Here is an 18,825-nt window from a genome sequence, read left to right as displayed (position 1 = left end):
TTTCCTGCTAGCATAACCAGCGTTTTGCTCTGGAAGAAGTTCTCCAAGACCTCCCGTAACTCCCCTCCAGGCAACTCCATCCCCAAACTCATCTGTTGGCAATTTCTTGGTTTTGCTGCTGATTTTTTTCACGGTCGTTTGGAAGAGGTCTTCGCAAGGGAAAAGAGTATTGTCTGAAAACAGGAGGCACTTTGGTCAAACAAAAATTACAGTTGTTCTCGGTGTCCCCATCCGGTCCTTTATTTGGCAGATGCCACTTTCCCACATTTTCACTGCTTGTGAGTGGTTTAGAGCCCATACGGTCACCTTTTACCTTGAGTCTGCTGATAGAAGCCCCAGAAAGGATCTCTCCTACTTCCTGTGTGCTTGCTGTGCTCCACACGAGCACACATGACAGAGACATTTGCTAGGTTTTGCTTGGATTCGGATACGTTTTTGGCAAGAATCCGTCATGGGTGATGTTTTGCACTTCTAATTCTATCACAGTGGGAGACATGAAATGTTGGTTATCTTTCTTTTTGCACCAGAAGTATTAATCAGTTGGTTCCTGTGTAGATAGCCAGGCTCCCCCATAATAAGGTTAATTACCCCTCAGCCTGTCACTTAATGGTCTTAGCAGCCGTTGATGCTTATTGCTTCTGTCCCTTATATCAGTAGTTACAAAAGTGACCTTCTGCCTCCCTCTTGTATTTGTCAGCTGGAACTCTGTTATTTAAGAAACCTTTTTTCTCCTCAATTGTGTGATGACCCTGAGGAACGATTTTTACAACAAAGGCAGGATAGATGTTGATTTTCTTTCCCCAGACAGTTGATCCTCATTATTCACGGAGTCCATATTTACAAATTCACTTACTCGCTAAAATCTGCTTATAACCCCAGAACCCGTGTTTGCGGTGCTCTTGTGGTCATTCCCGGGCTTGTGCAGAGCAGCGAAACTGGTAGGCACCTGACTCGCATGTTCCCAGCTGAGGTGGGACAAGCTGATGCACTGCCATCTCGTTTGAGCTCTCATTCCGCACTGTCCTTTTCCAGTCTACCTAGGGCCATGGTTTGTGCATTTTTGTGCTTTTGGTTGGTGATCTGGCAGCTTCAGATGGCTCCCAGCATAGCGCTAAAGTGCTGTGTGGAGTTCCCAAGTGCACGCAGGCTGTGAAGAGGGCATTCAGAGAAAACACATGTGTCAGATAAGCTTTGTTCAAGCACGAGTTAGAGTGCTGTTGGCCATGTGTTCGGCGCTAATGAATCACTAATACGTATTAAAGAAGGTGCCTTTAAACAGAAACACGTAACTCAAGGTCTTGTGTCGATCAGTTGATGAAAATGCATGACCAGAGGTGCATAAGAACAAACCCTGTATTTCCTACAGGGCTCAGTATTGCTAAGTCAGTGTTCACTTCAACGAGTCAACTTGTTTTAATATAGTTTTTATATATAAAAATGTTTTTGAGATCCAGATAAAGTCCATGCAATGCAATTGTTTGCTTGCATTCCCCCTTTATTCTTTTCTTTCTTTCTCTCTCTCTCTTTCTTTGTTTCAAGGTTTTATTTTTAAATCTCTACACCCCCCCCCATGAGGCCCAAACTCACACCTTCAAAATCAAGAGTTACATGTTCTGTCAACCAAACCAGCCAGGCCCCCCCCCCTTGCTGTTTCTTTTAATTTATAGATTTCTTTCCATATTTTTTCTTGTAATTTTTTGTTGAAAACACAGATTTATTTGTCTGATAGTTTTTCACTTTCTGGATATTGCTGGAGCACCATGGTGTCATTTCATGAGTCTCTGTTGCCTGCATCTCCTATTAATTGGTAATTAGATCTAGAGGCTTGCTCAGGTCTAGATTCTGTTTCAGCAAGAGTCCTTCCTGCATGGTGATGTACACTTCCACACCGGGGGCACATGATGTGTACTATCTCTTTTAGGGTTGAGACTGATCCATTAATAAGTTCTCAATTAGCCTTTCACCTGATGGGTTAGCACCATTGGTGATCATTACCTAAATCTGTTAATTTCATAAGGACTATAAAAAAGAGGATGTTGTCAGATTTCTTAATTTCCTTTCCAAGCTGAGAGGTGAGAAATGGTATCAATGTAGTTTTAATTTGCACTTCCAGTAGGAGCGAAGTTGAGTATCTTTTCATATGTATAAGGACTGTACGTATATTTTCTTCTATGAACTGTCTCTTCAAACCTTCTACTAATTAGTTTAGCTTGGTTACAGAGGCACATGACCTCAGTGTAGCAACGGAATTCTATAAAAACAGGTTTATTTCTTGCTTTTATTATCCAGCCCCTATTTGGAACCTGCTGTTGTCATGACAGAGGGAAAAGGCCACACTGAAGGGTGGAAACAGGCATTATGTTTTGGTAAAAGATGTCACATCCTCTCACGTGCCATTGGTCAGACAAGTCAAATGGCCAAACCCATAGGCTACTTACAGCCCCAAAAGGGATAGTTATAGGTCTCATGGCAAGAGGGCAGAGTGGAGATATAAAATCCTCGACCTAAATTTCTGTAGAAGAGCACATGGGTGTTTTTTATATCGTACATACTCAAGCTACAATTCACTTATGTTTGTATAAACATGTAAATGTCCATCTAGTATACAGTAAGCTCCTTGAGGGTGGAACCGTGTTTTTTGCTCACCATTCTGTCCCCAGTGCATAGCACATTCTCTGGCACACACTAAAGAATCTGTTAATAGTTTTAAATGAACAAGTAATTTATAATTATTTTCTCCTGATTTTTCAAATATCAACCTTTCAACCTTAGGTTTTCATGGCTTAATATATGATAACAAAACTGAGTCTATGAGGACAATTAACCTTCTTCAGCGAATGAATATTTACCAAGAAGTTTTTCTCAGTATTTTATATAGAGTTCTGCCCATACAGGTATGTTGTATTCTGTGACACTGAATTGTTAATATCACATGAAAGTCAAAATGTGCTATTATAAAGTTGAAACCTTCACGTATGTTATTCCAGTCTTGAACTGGCTTGGTAGAAAAGCAGCAAAATCCTAATTTTCTCCAGATGCGTTGTGAACTTTGTTTTCTATTTATGTTTTTGTAAGATTTTTTGTGTCTATAGATGCCTCCTGGCCAATAATACGTGCGTGCAGTCTAGAGGCTGATAGGTATTTTCATTTAGAAACGTGTAATCATGCCTCCCTTATCTTTGAAATTAAAAAATTGGAAATTAGCAAATCACAATGACCACTTCATGTAAATAAGCCAGTACTGGACAAAGTTAAATGTAAACCTTGTCTAAAGAATGAAGCCAGAGTCTTCAAGGGCTTCCTTCCCTCTTCTACTGTCATAGTAGGAAGAAAGTCTGCTAGCACACTTTTGCATAGAAAGGACTGATGTAGGCTTATTGCTGGTAATTAACACCCAATTCCTAAATATTAAATTTCCACTGTCCTATTTTTAAAATTTTTTTTAAAGTAGACTCCACACACAAGATGGGGCTTGAACTCTTGACCCTGAGATTTAAGAGTCACGTGATCTTAGCAACTGAACCAGCCAGGCGCCCCTCCACTGTCATACTTTTTAAGTGACAATGAAAAGGTAATTAAGAGTTCCATAACAAATGTTTTTTTATTGTTCCTTTTTACAGAAATATTTAGAGCCAGTTTATTTTTATATTTACACCTTGTTTGGACTGCAGGCGATCTATGTCACAGCGCTTTACGTAACCAGCTGGCTCCTCAGTGGTACGTGGCTGTCAGGGCTCCTAGCGGCTTTCTGGTATGTCACAAATAGGTGAGTTGGAATCCCTATTCCCTCTTCCCTTTCTAAGATGTAAGTTACAGTGAAGATGCTTTATTTCCAGTTCTGAGGAAGTGGTTCCGCCACATTTGTCTGTATAAGAGTGTTCTCTCTCTGGTTTCCCCAGCCGTGTTTATTTGTCTTATTTAGCAATGTAGACAGTCCTACTTGTATATTTATTTCCAGCCGAGGAACAGAACATTGAATTACAAGTCGAGACAATCATTGTAATAATTCCATTCCTGTTACCAATTTGACGTGTGATCATTATGTCTCCGGCCACCTAGCTCCACATGGTATCTTTACTATCAGTCTTGATAGGGTTGTGTGGGGCTCGTAGTTAACAAAGCATAAAGCACTATACAAATACAAGGAAGTTCTTCTGTTACTTAGGTAATATCTATGATTCTAAATACTAGAGCATGAAATAGCGTTTTTTAAAAGATTCTATTGATTTATTTATTTATTTTTATTTATTTTTAGATTCTATTGATTTATTTGAGAGAGTGAGAGCCTGGGAGGGGGGAGGAACAGAGGGAGAAAGAGAAGCAGGCTCCCAGCTGAGCAGGGAGAGCTCAACATGGGGCCAGGACCTGGGATCATGACCTGAGCCAAAGGCAAACATTTAACAGACTGAGCCACCCAGGTGGCCCAAAATAGTGGTTTGTTTTTTTTAAACATAGGATACGTTGAATTATTGACCCATGTACAGGAGCAACACAAACATTGAGTAGGAGTCTTAAAACTTCAGCACTAAGTTCTAAATTGATTTTATTTTATAATCCTAAGCAAACTACTTTTTATTATGACCTAATTGAGTGCTTACTGCTAACCACTTTCCAAAATGCTTTTTGGGTTTGTTTGTTTTTGTTTTTGTTTTTTTAAAGATTTTATTTATTTATTCATGAGACAGAGAGAGGGGGGGGGGCAGAAACACAGGCAGAGGGAGAAGCAGGCTCCATGCAGGGAGCCCAACACGGGACTTGATCCTGGGTCGCCAGGACCACGCCCTGGGTTGAAGGTGGCGCTAAACTGCTGAGCCACCGGGGCTGCCCCAATCCAAAATGTTTTTTTATATATTCTTTTAACAATCCTATAGGATAGATATTATAACCACTGTAGAGATGAGTAATTTTTTAATAGAATATTTTATTTATTTATTTGAGAGAGAGAGTGTGAACAGCAGGAGGGCAGGGGGAGAAGCAGACTCTCTGCTGAGCCAGGAGCCCAGTGCAGGGCTCCATCCCAGGACCCTGAGCCAAAGACAGATGTGTAACTGACCGAGCCACCCAGGCACTCCAGAGTGATGATGAAATTAAAGCTTAAAAAGTTAAGTTTTATATACATACGTTCACACACACACACTCACCCAGCTAAGTCTCAGTCAGAAATCAAACACAGAGTATGAAAACACCATTATGCTGCCTTTTAACATTTTTGCATATTATTATTGCTAAGAGTACATGAAAGCCAAATTTGTTGTTCTATTAGGAGGAAGTAGAAGACATCTGTTTATTGAATACCTCATCTGTGTGGGGATGCTTCTTGGTACTGAGTGGACAAAGGTGAAAACTTAGCTCTACTTGACCATCTTGTTGGTTCACATTCCAGACGGACAAGAAGCTTTTACAAATTCCCAGTGACAAATTTAATATTCAGATTTAAGCACCAAAGAACTAGAGAGAGGGAGAACGTGACAGGCTGCCAGTTTGCACTAATGAACTTGAAAAAAAAAGTTCGAGGCAGCCAGGCATGAGTGCGTATTCCTGGGTCTTGGAGTCACCCTACCATGGCTTGGAGCCCAGGCCTACTCCTTAGCTGGCCGTGTACCTGTGAACAGTTTCCTTAAATTTTCTCAGTGCAATTTGATGTTACAGGAATGATAACAGTAAGGAGAAATCCTTATTGTTGAGAACCGATAACCGGAATCTAAGCATATTTAATGTCCTGTATCTTTCATCTTAGGAAATCTTTTCAGGTAATGGTAGCAAAAATTACTCCTTTGGCCATTTGTGTTTTCTCTGTGCAGAATAGATACTACAAGAGTTGAGTTTACCATCCCGCTGAGGGAGAATTGGGCTCTACCATTCTTTGCAATTCAGATAGCGGCAATTACATATTTCCTGCGACCAAACTTACAGCCTCTTTCTGAAGTAAGTTTTTACGATACTTCGTATGTTTTTTAATTCTCCAGTTTTGTTGAAGAAGCTTCAGAAAATGTGATGTGCATGGTGTCTCAGCGCATGTGAATAGTTCTTATTCCGTGACCGACTTTTTAACTTGAGTTAAATTAAGTTTTCCCCTTCTGAGCCCTTTCCTACTTTGCAAAGAAAATGTTTTCATTTTTGATGTTAAAAATGTACTCTACATAATTTGCCCTCAAATAGTTGCAGCAAACCCACACACAATTTCTGCGGAACTGTCAGAATCCTTAAGCCATTGCCCTTGAGATGTGATTTGGTGCATTATCGCCTCCATAATACTGTGGAGTACACATACCTTATGTGAATATTTATATGCCCAGTGTCACTTTAGGATATTTAGAGCTTAAATAACAAATGCAAGGGTTTTCAGAGCAACAGTTTATGGTTTTTCTATTTGGTTTATAGAGATATTGGCTGCTCTTGAGAGAACTTGTCTGCAGGGCTCTTTATTACTAGAGACGTGGAAATTATACAAAGGTTTTCTTTTTACAGAGGCTGACACTTCTTGCCATTTTCATATCAACTTTTCTCTTTAGTCTGACATGGCAATTTAATCAATTTATGATGCTGATGCAAGCATTAGTGCTCTTCACACTGGACTCCTTGGACATGCTGCCAGCAGTGAAGGTAAGCTTTGCTTTCTGCTCATTCAAGATAGTCGTTGTTTAGTGTTTTATATCACAGAATGAGTTCAAAATGTGCACACGTGAACAATAAAGTCGAAGCAGCTTCTTAGCCGTGATGTAAATATGCTGTGGTCAATTGAAGTTGAGTAATCTGTGCAGCCTCTCTGACCACCTTAACTTTTATTCTGTTTATTTTACATTAAAAGATGCATTTATCTGGAGCACAAATGTCTAGATCAGTTGTCCTTTACAGAGATGATTTAGATTTTAAAGTGTAAGATGGCTCTTATAAAATGTCTTACAATGTATTGCCTTGGTCCCCCAAGGAAATCAGTGGGTACATAGCACCTTTCTGTGGTACTGTATAAAATCTTCATAGTGACATTTATCAAGTGTGAGATGGGAATTCCTCTTGCCTGACCAAAGGCCACACAGGGAGCCGTTGTTTGTCTCACAGTGTGTGACAGCCGTGTGTGCTGCTGTCATTAAATGGCAAAGTATTTTTCACGTGCAGCAACGTGTTTTAATGTATTGTGTATGTTTTAAAAATTGTTCATTGTAACTATTCTTAAGTAACCGTAACGTATTTCCCAGTATAATAAAATATTCTCTCTAATTCTGAGGCAGCAAGACAGTTGAATGCAAAAGAGTCGCATTCATTTATTCCATGTCAAAAGAGATACAACGGTCTTTAGAGAGAGTGACTGAATCTGAATTAGGAAACATTGAAGTCCACCAGCGAGTGGACACTGTCCATCTGCTGGGCAGTGGGGAGGCACGACAGAGCAGTGGCACCTGTGTGAGACGTCGTGTGTGTGCTCCAGCATGGGAAATAAGGATGTGGACCACTAGACCAATTAGATGTCTAATTCCTAGTAATAATAAGCGCTAGAAGTCCAAGAAGGTTCTTTTTAGGCTAGAAAGTGGGAGGCTCCAGCTGGGCCACAAATAAGAAGAGTGGAATTTGGATGGAGTGTTGTGGGGAAGATATGAAGGTAAAATGAAGGAAAGCAAGTAGTTAGTAGTTAGAGCAAACGAATGTGTGTGTCGTGTGTGGGTGTGTGTGAAGTGCATATATAGGATACTAAATGATGGTAGGAGAGCTCCAGGTGCCTCAGAAAGCCTTGTGTACAAATGAAGCGATGTCTGTTTAGATTTGCTTTTCCTGTTTTGGAATCTCTTCGTAGCTTGGTCATGGGGACGGGGAGCCTAGATGCCTTTGTATTTCTCCATGCCATGCACTCCTGAGCTGCTTGGTCTCCCTTTCTCTCTTTGTATGTAATAGCACGTTTCCTCCCTTTCTACCAAGTACTTTCAAAAGAGTTCTGTACATTTTCACATAAAAAATAAATACGTTGAGCCATTTTGAAAACAAATATGTAACATTTTTCTGCAGCATAATTTCACAGAAAAGCCTGGACATGTGTTTTCCTTCTCACTGACACTTTCACCTCTAGAGATTTAGCCTAAGGAAATAAGCAAACATGTTTGTTTTAGTTGTACTGTAATAAGAAAAAGCGAGCTGGAAACCACCTAAGTCAATAGCAATAGGGTATTGTTAAATAAATATGGTTTATTAGTGTAACAGTATTCTTTTACCTCTCTCTTTTTTTAAAAAAAAGTAAAACACATATGGGGCAGGTGGGTGGCCCAGTCAGTTAAGTGTGGGACTCTTATAATTTCAGCTCAGGTCATGATCTCAGGGTCGTGGGGTCGAGCCCCACCGTGGGCTCTGCCTTCAGCATGGAATCTATTTGTCCTTCTCCCTCTGCTCCTCCCCCTGCTTGCTCACTCTTTCTTGCTCTCTCTCTCTCAAATAAATAAAATGTTTAAAAAACCATAAAACTAGAAAAAATAAAAATAAAACACATATAGGAAAAGTGAGAAAAGTTTCTGGAAAGATATACAACCAAGTATTAGCAGTCGGCTGACTGTGATTGATGTGATTCATGTTCTTAAATTCCTTTTGTCCTTTAAATCTTTTGAATTTTTCTTTAATGAACACATATTACTTCTTTTGTTTTCTTTTAAAATAGAAAACAATAAAAGATACTGTTTGGGCACATACAAAACACACAAAACTAACGAATGATACAGGTAATTTCTGTCCTATTCACTTCTACATTTTGTTGAACTTTCCTAGTTGAAACTGTTAATATTAGTGGTAGTAGTTATAAGTAGCAAAAATTTGAGAGGATCAGTATAATGAAAGAATCCTAAATTGTAAAACCAAGTTGCTACTATTGGATATGGAAATAACCAGCTCTTTGAAGTGGTTTACCTTCTTGGAGCCTTAGTTTCTTCATAAATTGGAATCACTGACCTCTAATCATGTCAAATGGGAGAGTCAGAATTGTTGGTATAGAAAAAGGTAATGCAAATTCAGAGTCTGATGTGACAAGAAGTATCCTCTTTAGTACATTTTATGTCTTCACGGGTGATGGAAAATCTCTTACCATCAAAAGCTCAAGTTTCACTTAGAAATGTGTATAGGCTTTTTGAATACAGAGCAGAACAGTAGATGGCATTATAAAGCATATACTTTTGCTCCATTAAAGACTAAGAATATGGAAGCTAATGAAGTTTTATTAACCCATTGTGAAAACTGCAAGACACATTAATGATCACTACGTAAGAGGAAATTTTAAAGTACTCCATATGGTTACAGACAAGATGGAGTGAATGTACTGCTCCCTGTTCCTCCCACTTAGTGCAGCTAAAAGCCCTGGACAGTATATATAAAACACACATAAGAAGATTTTGAGTGGTGAAGAAACGAAAGCAGGCTGCTTAGAGCCCTCATGCCCAGAGGAAGAACACGGCAGTGAGGCGCTTGGGTTTTCTTTTAGCCTCACATATCCCAGAGAAGGTGCTGGAAAAGTCAGCAGCCAGGAAACACCAATGGACTCCATCAGAAGGCCCAAGAAAAACAAAAGGACTGGGAAAAGGGAGGCAGGGCATCTCTAGCAAGATAGAAAACATTTGGATGTTAACTGCAGTACTTCAGGCAAACAGCACAGAAAAAAACTGCAGCTTCACTCCCACCTCCATCAGCAGGAGGTCAGTGGGGAGCTAGACTTCTACCCTCACCCACCTGTAACAAGGTGCTCCCCTTCTGCTAGGGCTCTGTCAGACGGAGTCGGCTAGGGAGGCAGCACTTTCACCATCTCCCAGAAGCATCAGTGAAGGCCATGTGGAGAACCTTCAGCCCTCATCCAGTGGTAATGAGATATCCCTTCCCCTGCCTGACAGGATGGTGTCAGAAAAGACAGCTGGGGGGCTCAGTGGTTGAGCATCTGCCTTTGGCTTAGGGTGTGGGCCCAGAGTCCGAGATCAAGTCCCACACCGGGCTCCCTTTAAGGAGCCTGCTTCTCCCTCTGCCTATGTCTCTGTTTCTCTCATTAATAAATAAATAAAATCTTTGAGAGAGAGAGAGAAAGAGAAAGAAGGAAGGAAGGGAAAGAAAAGAAAGAAAGAAAAAAGAACCAACAGGGAAGCTGGGGTTCTAACCACCATTCAGAAGTAACAAGCCTCCCTCTCTCCCTTCACCCTCCCTACCCCACACTGTGTCAACGAAGTCCATGCGAAGAGCAGTAATGTGGCATCCCTTCCCTTCTCAGCCAGGATGGTATCAGCAGAAACCTTGTAGAGCACCTAAACTTTCACCATCTCCTGGCAATGAGGCATTCCTCTCCCTGGTCTCCCAAAAGTCAGTGGGGGCCAAGTGGAAAACCCAGACATCTAACCCCATCTGGAAATAATGGAGCAGCATCCTTCTTCCCCCACTGTCGTAGCTCTGGTATGGTATCAGAGGAGGCCTACTGACACAGAAATTTAAAAAAGATCCAGAGTCCCATAACATAATACAATGCAATTGAAGATTACTTCTTATACTAAGAACCAGGAAAATCTCTGTTGAGTGAAAAGAGACAATCAACAGATGCCAACACCAACACACAGAAGTTGGATTATCTGATGAGGAATTGAAAGCAGCCATTACAAAAATTTTTCACCAAGCAATTACTTGAAACAAATGAAAAACAAATTCTCAACAAACATACAGAAGCTAAAAACAAGGAGCAAATGGAAATTTTAGAGCTGAAAAACTCTGATAATGACAATTAAAAACTCAATAGATGAGCTCAACAGAGGAATGGAGTGGTCAGAAAAAAGAACCAGTGAGCTTGAAGATAGAACAATTCAGAAATTACCTAACTTGAACAAGAGAAAACAGACTGAAAAAAAAAAAAAAAGCCTCAGGGACCTGTGGGGCTCTAACAAAAACTCTAATGTTCTTATAATCAGAATCCCCAAAGGAGGAGGAGAACATGAGGCTGAAAAAAATATTTTAAAAAGTACTTTTCGAAAGAATGAAACTTTCCCAGATTTTGCAAAGGATAGAAACTTAGAGAATTGAGAAGTGAGCTGATGTCAGACATCAGGTCTACTGCTGATAATCTAGAACTTTCTAATATACAGAACTGCTCAATTTTACATTGTCTGCTCACCAACAATGTTCTTATGAACCTAGGCTATCATTACATTTATAAAACTGTGCAATCTTGTTGCAACGTAAACTGTTCCTTTTTCTAGAATTATGCCTATTTGATATAAAAAAAGAACTGGCAGCACCAAAAAACACCATAACTCAAAAAGGCAGGCAAAATACTTATTTTTTTAAATGTATTCATGAGTGATTTGTTATCCTTAAAGAAGTCCTACAAATCAATAAAAATATTTATATCCCAATAGGAAAAGGAGCTAAAAATACCAATATTTCCTAGAAGGAAAAGCATCAAGAAGAATAAAATACTTAGGCATAAATTGAACAAAAGAAGTGCTTATGCTTATGCTCTGGAAAGTGTAAAACATTGAGAATTTTAAAGACCTATATAAATTGGAAAGATACCCCATGTTCATGGATTGGAACACTCACTATTGTTAAGATGGCAGTACTCCCTAGATTGTTGTACAGACTCAACCTGATTCTTCTCAGAATCTCAGGTTAATTTTTTGCAGAAATTGACAAGCTGATCTTAAAATTCATGTGGAAACTCAGGGGACTCAGAATAGCTGGAACAATCATGAAAAAGAGGAATAAAGTTGGAAGACTCACACTTGCCAATTTCAGAACTTACTTTGAAGCTATAGTAATCAACACAGTGTGATCCTAGTAGAAGGATGGACATCAATCAATGGAATGAAATTGAGAGACCAGAAATAAATCTTCACCAGAAATAAACAGTCAATTTGATTTTCAACAAGAGTGCCAAGATAATTATGGAGAAAGAAGAATCTTTTCAACAAATGGTGCTGGGATAACTAGATATCTACATGCGGAAGAATGAAGTTGGACTCCTCTCTCTCACCATACACAATAATTAACTCAAAATAGATCATAGGCCTGGTTGTAAGAGCTAAAACTTTATATAAAACATTTATTTTTTTTTTAACTATAAAACATTTAGAAGACAGAAATAATTTTTCCTGACCTCGGAGCAAGCCAAGCCTTTTTATTAGGATCCAGCATCAAAAGCACAAGTGACTAAAGATAAAATAGATGAATTGGACTTCATCAAAATTGAAAACTTTTGTGCTTCAAAATATACCATTAAAATGAAAAGACAACTCACAAAATGGGAGAGGATATTTGCAAATCCTGTATCTGATAAGGCACTTCCAGAATATATAAAGAACTCTTTCAACAATAAAATATGGGCAAAAGATTGGATAGGCATATCTCCAGAGAAGATATGTAAATGTCCAACAAGCACATGAAAAGATGCTCAGCCTCATTACTCATTAGGGAAACACAAATCAAAACCAAAGTAAGATACCATTTCCCCCCTACTCAGATGGCTAAAATCTAAAAACAACAACAACGACGACAGATGATAACAAATGTTGGCAAGGTTGTGAAGATGTTGGAACTCTCATACATTGCTGGCGGGATTACAGAATGGTGCAGCCATTTTGGAAAACAATTTAGCATCTCCTCACGTGTTAGACATAGAGTTACCATGTGATCCAGCAATTCTACTGCCACGTACATACCCATGAGAAATGGAAACACATCCACTTAAAAATTTGTACATGGATGTTTATAGAAGCATGACTGTAAATGGCCAGAAAGTGGAACCCACCCAAATGCCCAACACTTGATAAATGGGGAAGCAAAATGTGGTACAATGAAATATCGTTCAATAGTAAAAAAGAATGAAGTAGTGATACATGCTACTGCATGATGAATGAACCTTGAAAATGTAGTGCTAAGAAGCCTGGCACAGAAAAAACAAATATTGTGGGGTTCTATTTATATGAAATGTCTAGAATATGCGAATCCTTAGAGGCAGAAAGTAGGTAAGTGTTGGCCAGGAATGAGGGGAAGAGAGTAAGGAGGGAGGACTATGGAATTTGGTGGTGGTGGTGGTGGGGATGTTGGGGAGACGACGAGGATCTCTTAAAATTAGATTCTGGTCATATTTGCACCACTCTATTAATACTAAAAGTCCTGAATTGTACACTTTAAATAGGTGAATTTTGTGGTATATGAATTATGTCAATTGAGCTATTAAAAAGCAAAAGCTGGGGATCCCTGGGTGGCGCAGCGGTTTGGCGCCTGCCTTTGGCCCAGGGCGCGATCCTGGAGACCCAGGATCGAATCCCACATCGGGCTCCCGGTGCATGGAGCCTGCTTCTCCTATGCCTATGTCTCTGCGCCTCTCTCTCTCTCTCTCTCTCTCTCTCTCTCTCTCTGACTATCATAAATAAATAAAAATTCAAAAAAAATTAAAAAAAAAAAAGCAAAAGCTATTTCTTCACTAACCAGTAATTATACTTTTAGAAATCTATCCTAAGGAAATGCATTCATTCATTCATTCGTTCACTCATTCCTTATGTATTGAGCCACCCTGATCTAGTGGGTGTTTCAGGCACTAAATATACAACAGTGAGCAAGTTAAGTAGCTACAGAAGTCACACCCCCCACCTTATCCATGGTTTCATATGTGCAGTCAGCCACGGTGAGAAGCAGATAATCCACCTTCTGATAAATGGCCAGTAGTAGCCTAATGCTGTGTCACCACACCTACATCACTCACTTCCCTTCATCTTATCACCTAGATATTTTACCACGTGACCTCACAAGAAGAGGGAGTACAGCATAAGTAAAGATTTTGAGAGAGACGACATTCACATAAATTTTGTACCATATTTGGTTATGATTGTTCTCTTTTATTATTGATTATTGTTGTTAATCTCTTACTGTGCCGAATAAGTTGAGCTTTATCACAGGTATGTACGTATAGGGGAAAACGTACTATCTATAGGATTCAGTACCGTCCATGCTATCAGGCATCCCCTGGGGGTCTTGGAACATATCCATGGCAGATAAGGGTGGATGAGTGTAATCAGATACCATGATCTGAGGATTTGTTTTTTAAGGGATGTTCATAACATTAATTTAGACAGTAATAAAAAGCTGGAAACAAATGGTCCACTGGCAGACAAATTATGGCATATGGTAGAATGTTATGTAGCCATTTAAAATTAAGTTTTCACAGAATAGTCATTGATGTGAGAAAAGGATACAATATAATGTGAAATAAGTAAAATGCTACATGAAATATCATACACCACTCTGAAATCAATATTATTTCTGTAGGTAATGGTGTTGGATTTCGATTTTAGAGCCCACCTTTCTATCCATTATTGTTTCTTTCTTATGTTTTCCTAGATCTTCTAAATCTCTTACAATAAAATATTGTGTCTTTATAATCTTAACATCCGAGTTTCTGTTAACACCAAGCAAAAGCACTGAACCATTGCAGACTGTGCCCTTAGATGCTTGATAATAGGTTTGTTTCCTTTGAGGTTAAGAAAACAAAACTATGAGGGAGATCTAATTTGCTGCTAAATAAAAGCAGAATTTTTCATATTCCAGTAAAATATGGAGTTGTCCAATTTCAGAGAGGAAAGAAAGTATCAATTCTTGGGGCACCTGGGTGGCTCAGTCCGTTAAGCGTCCAACCCTTGATTTTGGCTCAGGTCATGACTTCAGGGTCCTGGGATCAAGCCCTGCCTCGAGCTCCATGCTCACTGGGGAGTCTGCTTAAAGATTCTCTCTCCCCCTCTGCCCTTCCCCTCACTCACATGCTCTCACGTGCATTCTCTCTCAGGTAAATAACTAAATCTTTTTTGTGAAAGTGTCAGCTCTTTATTAGGGGCTGTCACTTTTTCTTTGTGGCATGTGTTCTGTGTATAAGTTGGTTGAGTTTTGCTTCTTTTTTAAAAAATTTAAATTCACTTAATTAACATATATTGTATTATTTTCAGAGGTGAAGTTCAGTGATTCTTCAGTCTTAATATAATACTCAGTGCTCCTTTCATTACTCCGTTACCCCATTCCTCTCTTCCCCTCCCCTCCCCTCCAGCAACCCTTAGTTTGTTTCCTATAATTAAGAGTCTCTTACGGTTTGTCTCCCTCTCTGATTTTTTCTTGTTTTATTTTTTTCCTCCCTTCCCCTGTGATCCTGTTTTGTTTCTTAAATTCATTATATCAGTGAGATCATATGATAATTATCTTTCTCTGATTGACTTATTTCACTTAGCATAATACTCTTTAGTTCCATCCACGTCATTGCAAATGGCAAGATTTCATTTTTTTGATGGCTGAGTAGTAGTCCATTGTGTATATTTATACCACATCTTTACTTATTCATCTGTTGAAGGACATCTGGGCTCTTTCCATCGTTTGGCCATTGTGGACATTGCTGCCATAACCATTAGGGTGCAGGTGCCCCTTCAGATCACTACATTTATATCTTTGGGTAAATATCTAGTAGTGCAATTGCTGGATAGCAGTGTAGTGTTATCTTAACTCTTTTGAGGAACCTCCGTACTGTTTTCCAGAGTGGCTACACCAGCTTACATTCCCACCAGCAGTGTAAGAGGGCCCCCCTTTCTCTGCATCTCACCAACATCTGTTGTTTCCTGACTTGTGAATTTTCACCATTCTGACTGGTGTGAGGTGATAGTTCATTGTGGTTTGATGTGTGTTTCCCTGATGCCAAGTGATGTTGAGCATTTTTTCATGTGTCTATTGGCCATTTGTATATCTTCTTTGGAGAAATGTCTGTTCTTATCTTCTACCCTTTTCTTGCCTGGATTATTTCTTCTTTGGGTGTTGTGATAAGTTCTTTATAGATATTGGATACTAGCCCTTTATCTGATATGCCATTTGCAAATATCTTCTCCTATTCTGTAGGTTGTCTTTTGGTTTTGTTGACTGTTTGCTTTGCTGTGCAAAAGCTTTTTATCTTGATGAAGTTCCAATAGTTCATTTTTGCTTTTGTTTCCCTTGCCTTCATAGATGTATCTAGCAAGAAGTTGCTGCAGCCAACATCAAAGAGGCTGCTGGCTGTGTTCTCCTCTAGGATTTTGATGGATTTTTGTCTCACATTTAAGTCTTTCATCCATTTTAAGTTTATTTTTGTGTATGGTGTAAGAAAGGAGTCCAATTTCATTCTTCTGCATGTTGCTATCCATTGTCCACCACTTGTTGAAGAGACCTTTTTTCCATTGGATGTTCTTTCCTGCTTTGTTGAAGATTAGTTGACCATAGAGTTGAGGGTCCATTTCTGAGTTCTCTATTCTGTTCCATTCATCTTTGGCTGTTTTTGTGCCAGTACCATGCTGTCTTGGTGATTATAGCTTTACAGAAGAGCTGAAGTCTGGAATTGTGATGCCTCTAGCTGTGGTTTTCTTTTTCAACATTCCTTTGGCTATTTGGGGTCTTTTCTGGTTCCATACAAATTTTAGGAGCTTTGCTTCTCTCCGTATCAGCCTGTCAACAGTTCTACACCAAGAGCAGTCTTTAGTGAGTGCTCATTATGTGCTAGGCATTTTAAAACATTACCACATCCGGTCCTTATGCCAGGCCCTTATGGCAGCTCCGAAGAAGGTGTAATCATCCCTGTCTTACAGATGAACGTGTTCTAGCACATGAAGGACCCACAGCTGGTTTATGTCAGAGTCAGCACTCTAGCATAGGTGCCGTTCACATCAGGGCTTGTGTTCTTGACCGCTGCTCTTTGCCACCTGCTCTAGATCCATGAGGTAGAAAGTCAAAGGCCTTGCTCTGGGAGGAGTTGTCAGTCTAATAGAATTAAGCACACACAGAAAATAAAGCAGTATTTGGCACAGTCCTGAAATGTTGGAAAAATCAGAAATAACAAAATATGAGAAAATACCGTACACAGTAACTGTAAAAGAATTCAGAAGAAAATTGAATGCTACAGACTCCTTTGCCCATTTCCAGAATATATTTATGCCATTGTTTGCTTCTTATACCTCATATTATCTGTTTGTTTCCTCCATAATTAAAGTTACAAAGTTTAAAGTGCTGTGTAATTAAAAGGGAAATAAACAGTATGTAAATGATTTAGTTTTGGGGATTTTTTTTTTACTGAATTATGTGAAGCTAGGTGTGTTTCCTGCTTTATTTGTAATTTGAAATGTATCCAGCTAGTGGCCAAAACATATCAGCATGTGGTAGTCTCTTAGTAAAATCCATTTCACCATCTAATCTTTGCTTGTTGCAGGCAACCTGGCTGTATGGCATCCAGATGACAGGTTTGCTCCTGGTCTGCATTCTTCAGTTTTTTAATTCTATGATTCTTGGATCATTGCTTATCAGTTTTAATCTTTCAGTATTAATTGCAAGAAAACTTCAGGTAGGACTTTTTTTTGGTCCTTAAAGCAAACTTTTTTTTTTAATTGTGTGGTTGGTTGGGCCTTATTTTTATACAGCACAGAAAGGAAGATTTATGACCAAATTCCTACTAAAAAGCACTGAGGACATTATTTAGGTGTTATGTGGGTTGTTTTTTTGTTTGTTTGTTTGTTTTTTACATGCATGGTCTAGCATTTCTGTTTTCAAGCTTTCTGATGGGCCATCCCTTTGTTTTGACATCTTTTCTTAGAGAATAGGAATCTCAGTTCAGGGATTAACCAAAAATGCTTATTTGAAAGCCATTGATACAAAGGTAAAAGAGCAAAAATCTTTAACCTTTGCGTGTGAATCCAAGAGTAAAAAGAACCCATTGCTTGGGGAAATATGTTCATCACAATGTCCTTCAAGTTGGTGGACACCTTATTACTGATATCACAGCACTGAGCACTGCTCTTTACCCCATCGTTCCATACCATGGTACTGATTTTTAAGTGACTTAAAATTAACTCTGAGAATTTTGAGAATCCAAATACATACATTTAGAAATAAGGGGACACTTCATAGAGTGTCACATTTGAAAACATTGACCCTATCTTTTGGCTTTATTAAATAATTCAAATTTCTTAAAGTTACATGAGATTTAATTAAGAGTCCATTGTTTTTCTTCATATAATGTCACAGAGCCTGTTTTCTTTCTCATAAGCATATGAGAAACATTTCTCATAAACACTTTTATATCAAGAAGCTGTTTTACTTTCTGCTTTGGGAAGAATAAATCCTTTTTCTTTGGAGGGAGGCTGTCATGGACAAGCTGTCACAAAGATTTTTAAAAACAGGCTTTAGTTGATTATCTAAAACAGTAGTTCTCATTCATCCTTCTAACTTTAATTATAAATAAAAATCATGCATATTTAACTCCTTAGATGATATTTGATAATCTGTAAAGTTATCTAAGGATTATGAGAAAACTATTATGTATCAAAGAGCACAATTTACCTTCTTTTATACTGACAGCTCTTTTATTTAATTGGGTTATGGCTATGTCTGTGCTATTTGAATTACTGGATCAATGATCACAAGATTTGTTCAGTCCGTGTATCCTGAGTACCTTCTGGCAGACGCCATGCTCTGGTTGCAAAGATCTTTTAAAAAAAAAAGGAAGACTAGGACAGTTCTCTGCCCTTTGAAGCATTTTAAGGAATTCATTTACTCTTATATTAGAAATTTACAAATATTAAGACATTGTAACCTCATAAAAATTAGGTTATATTTTCCACATATTTTCTCTGTATGTTGCATGATCTGATATTTTAAATCCTTAAGTAATCTCATCTTAAGTGTTTACAAAATAATCTAAGAATTAAAACTCAACTGTTTTAATTTCTAGAAAAATCTGAAGACTGGAAGCTTCCTTAATAGGCTTGGGAAACTATTGTTACATTTATTTGCAGTTTTGTGTTTGACACTTTTTCTCAACAGCATTATTAAGGT

The 18,825-nt window shown here is 38.7% G+C and overlaps 1 protein-coding gene across 6 annotated transcripts in view; it reads left to right on the top strand.

Moving 5' to 3' along the window:
- Positions 1-18,825, top strand: part of DPY19L3 (dpy-19 like C-mannosyltransferase 3) — a 69,287-nt gene that overhangs the window by 24,694 nt on the left and 25,768 nt on the right. For all 6 annotated transcript variants that reach the window (XM_055310108.1, XM_055310110.1, XM_055310109.1 and 3 more), the window contains 6 exons: positions 2,773-2,894; positions 3,621-3,766; positions 5,802-5,925; positions 6,469-6,603; positions 17,204-17,335; positions 18,722-18,823. In XM_055310108.1, coding sequence (XP_055166083.1) covers positions 2,773-2,894; positions 3,621-3,766; positions 5,802-5,925; positions 6,469-6,603; positions 17,204-17,335; positions 18,722-18,823 — 761 coding nt within the window. The remainder of the gene's footprint in view (positions 1-2,772; positions 2,895-3,620; positions 3,767-5,801; positions 5,926-6,468; positions 6,604-17,203; positions 17,336-18,721; positions 18,824-18,825) is intronic.

Source organism: Nyctereutes procyonoides, unplaced genomic scaffold, assembly GCF_905146905.1.
Source record: "Nyctereutes procyonoides isolate TBG_1078 unplaced genomic scaffold, NYPRO_anot_genome, whole genome shotgun sequence".
NCBI lineage: Eukaryota > Metazoa > Chordata > Mammalia > Carnivora > Canidae > Nyctereutes > Nyctereutes procyonoides.
The sequence above is the reverse complement of the archived record's forward strand: the minus strand, read 5'-3'. Positions and strand labels throughout refer to the sequence as shown.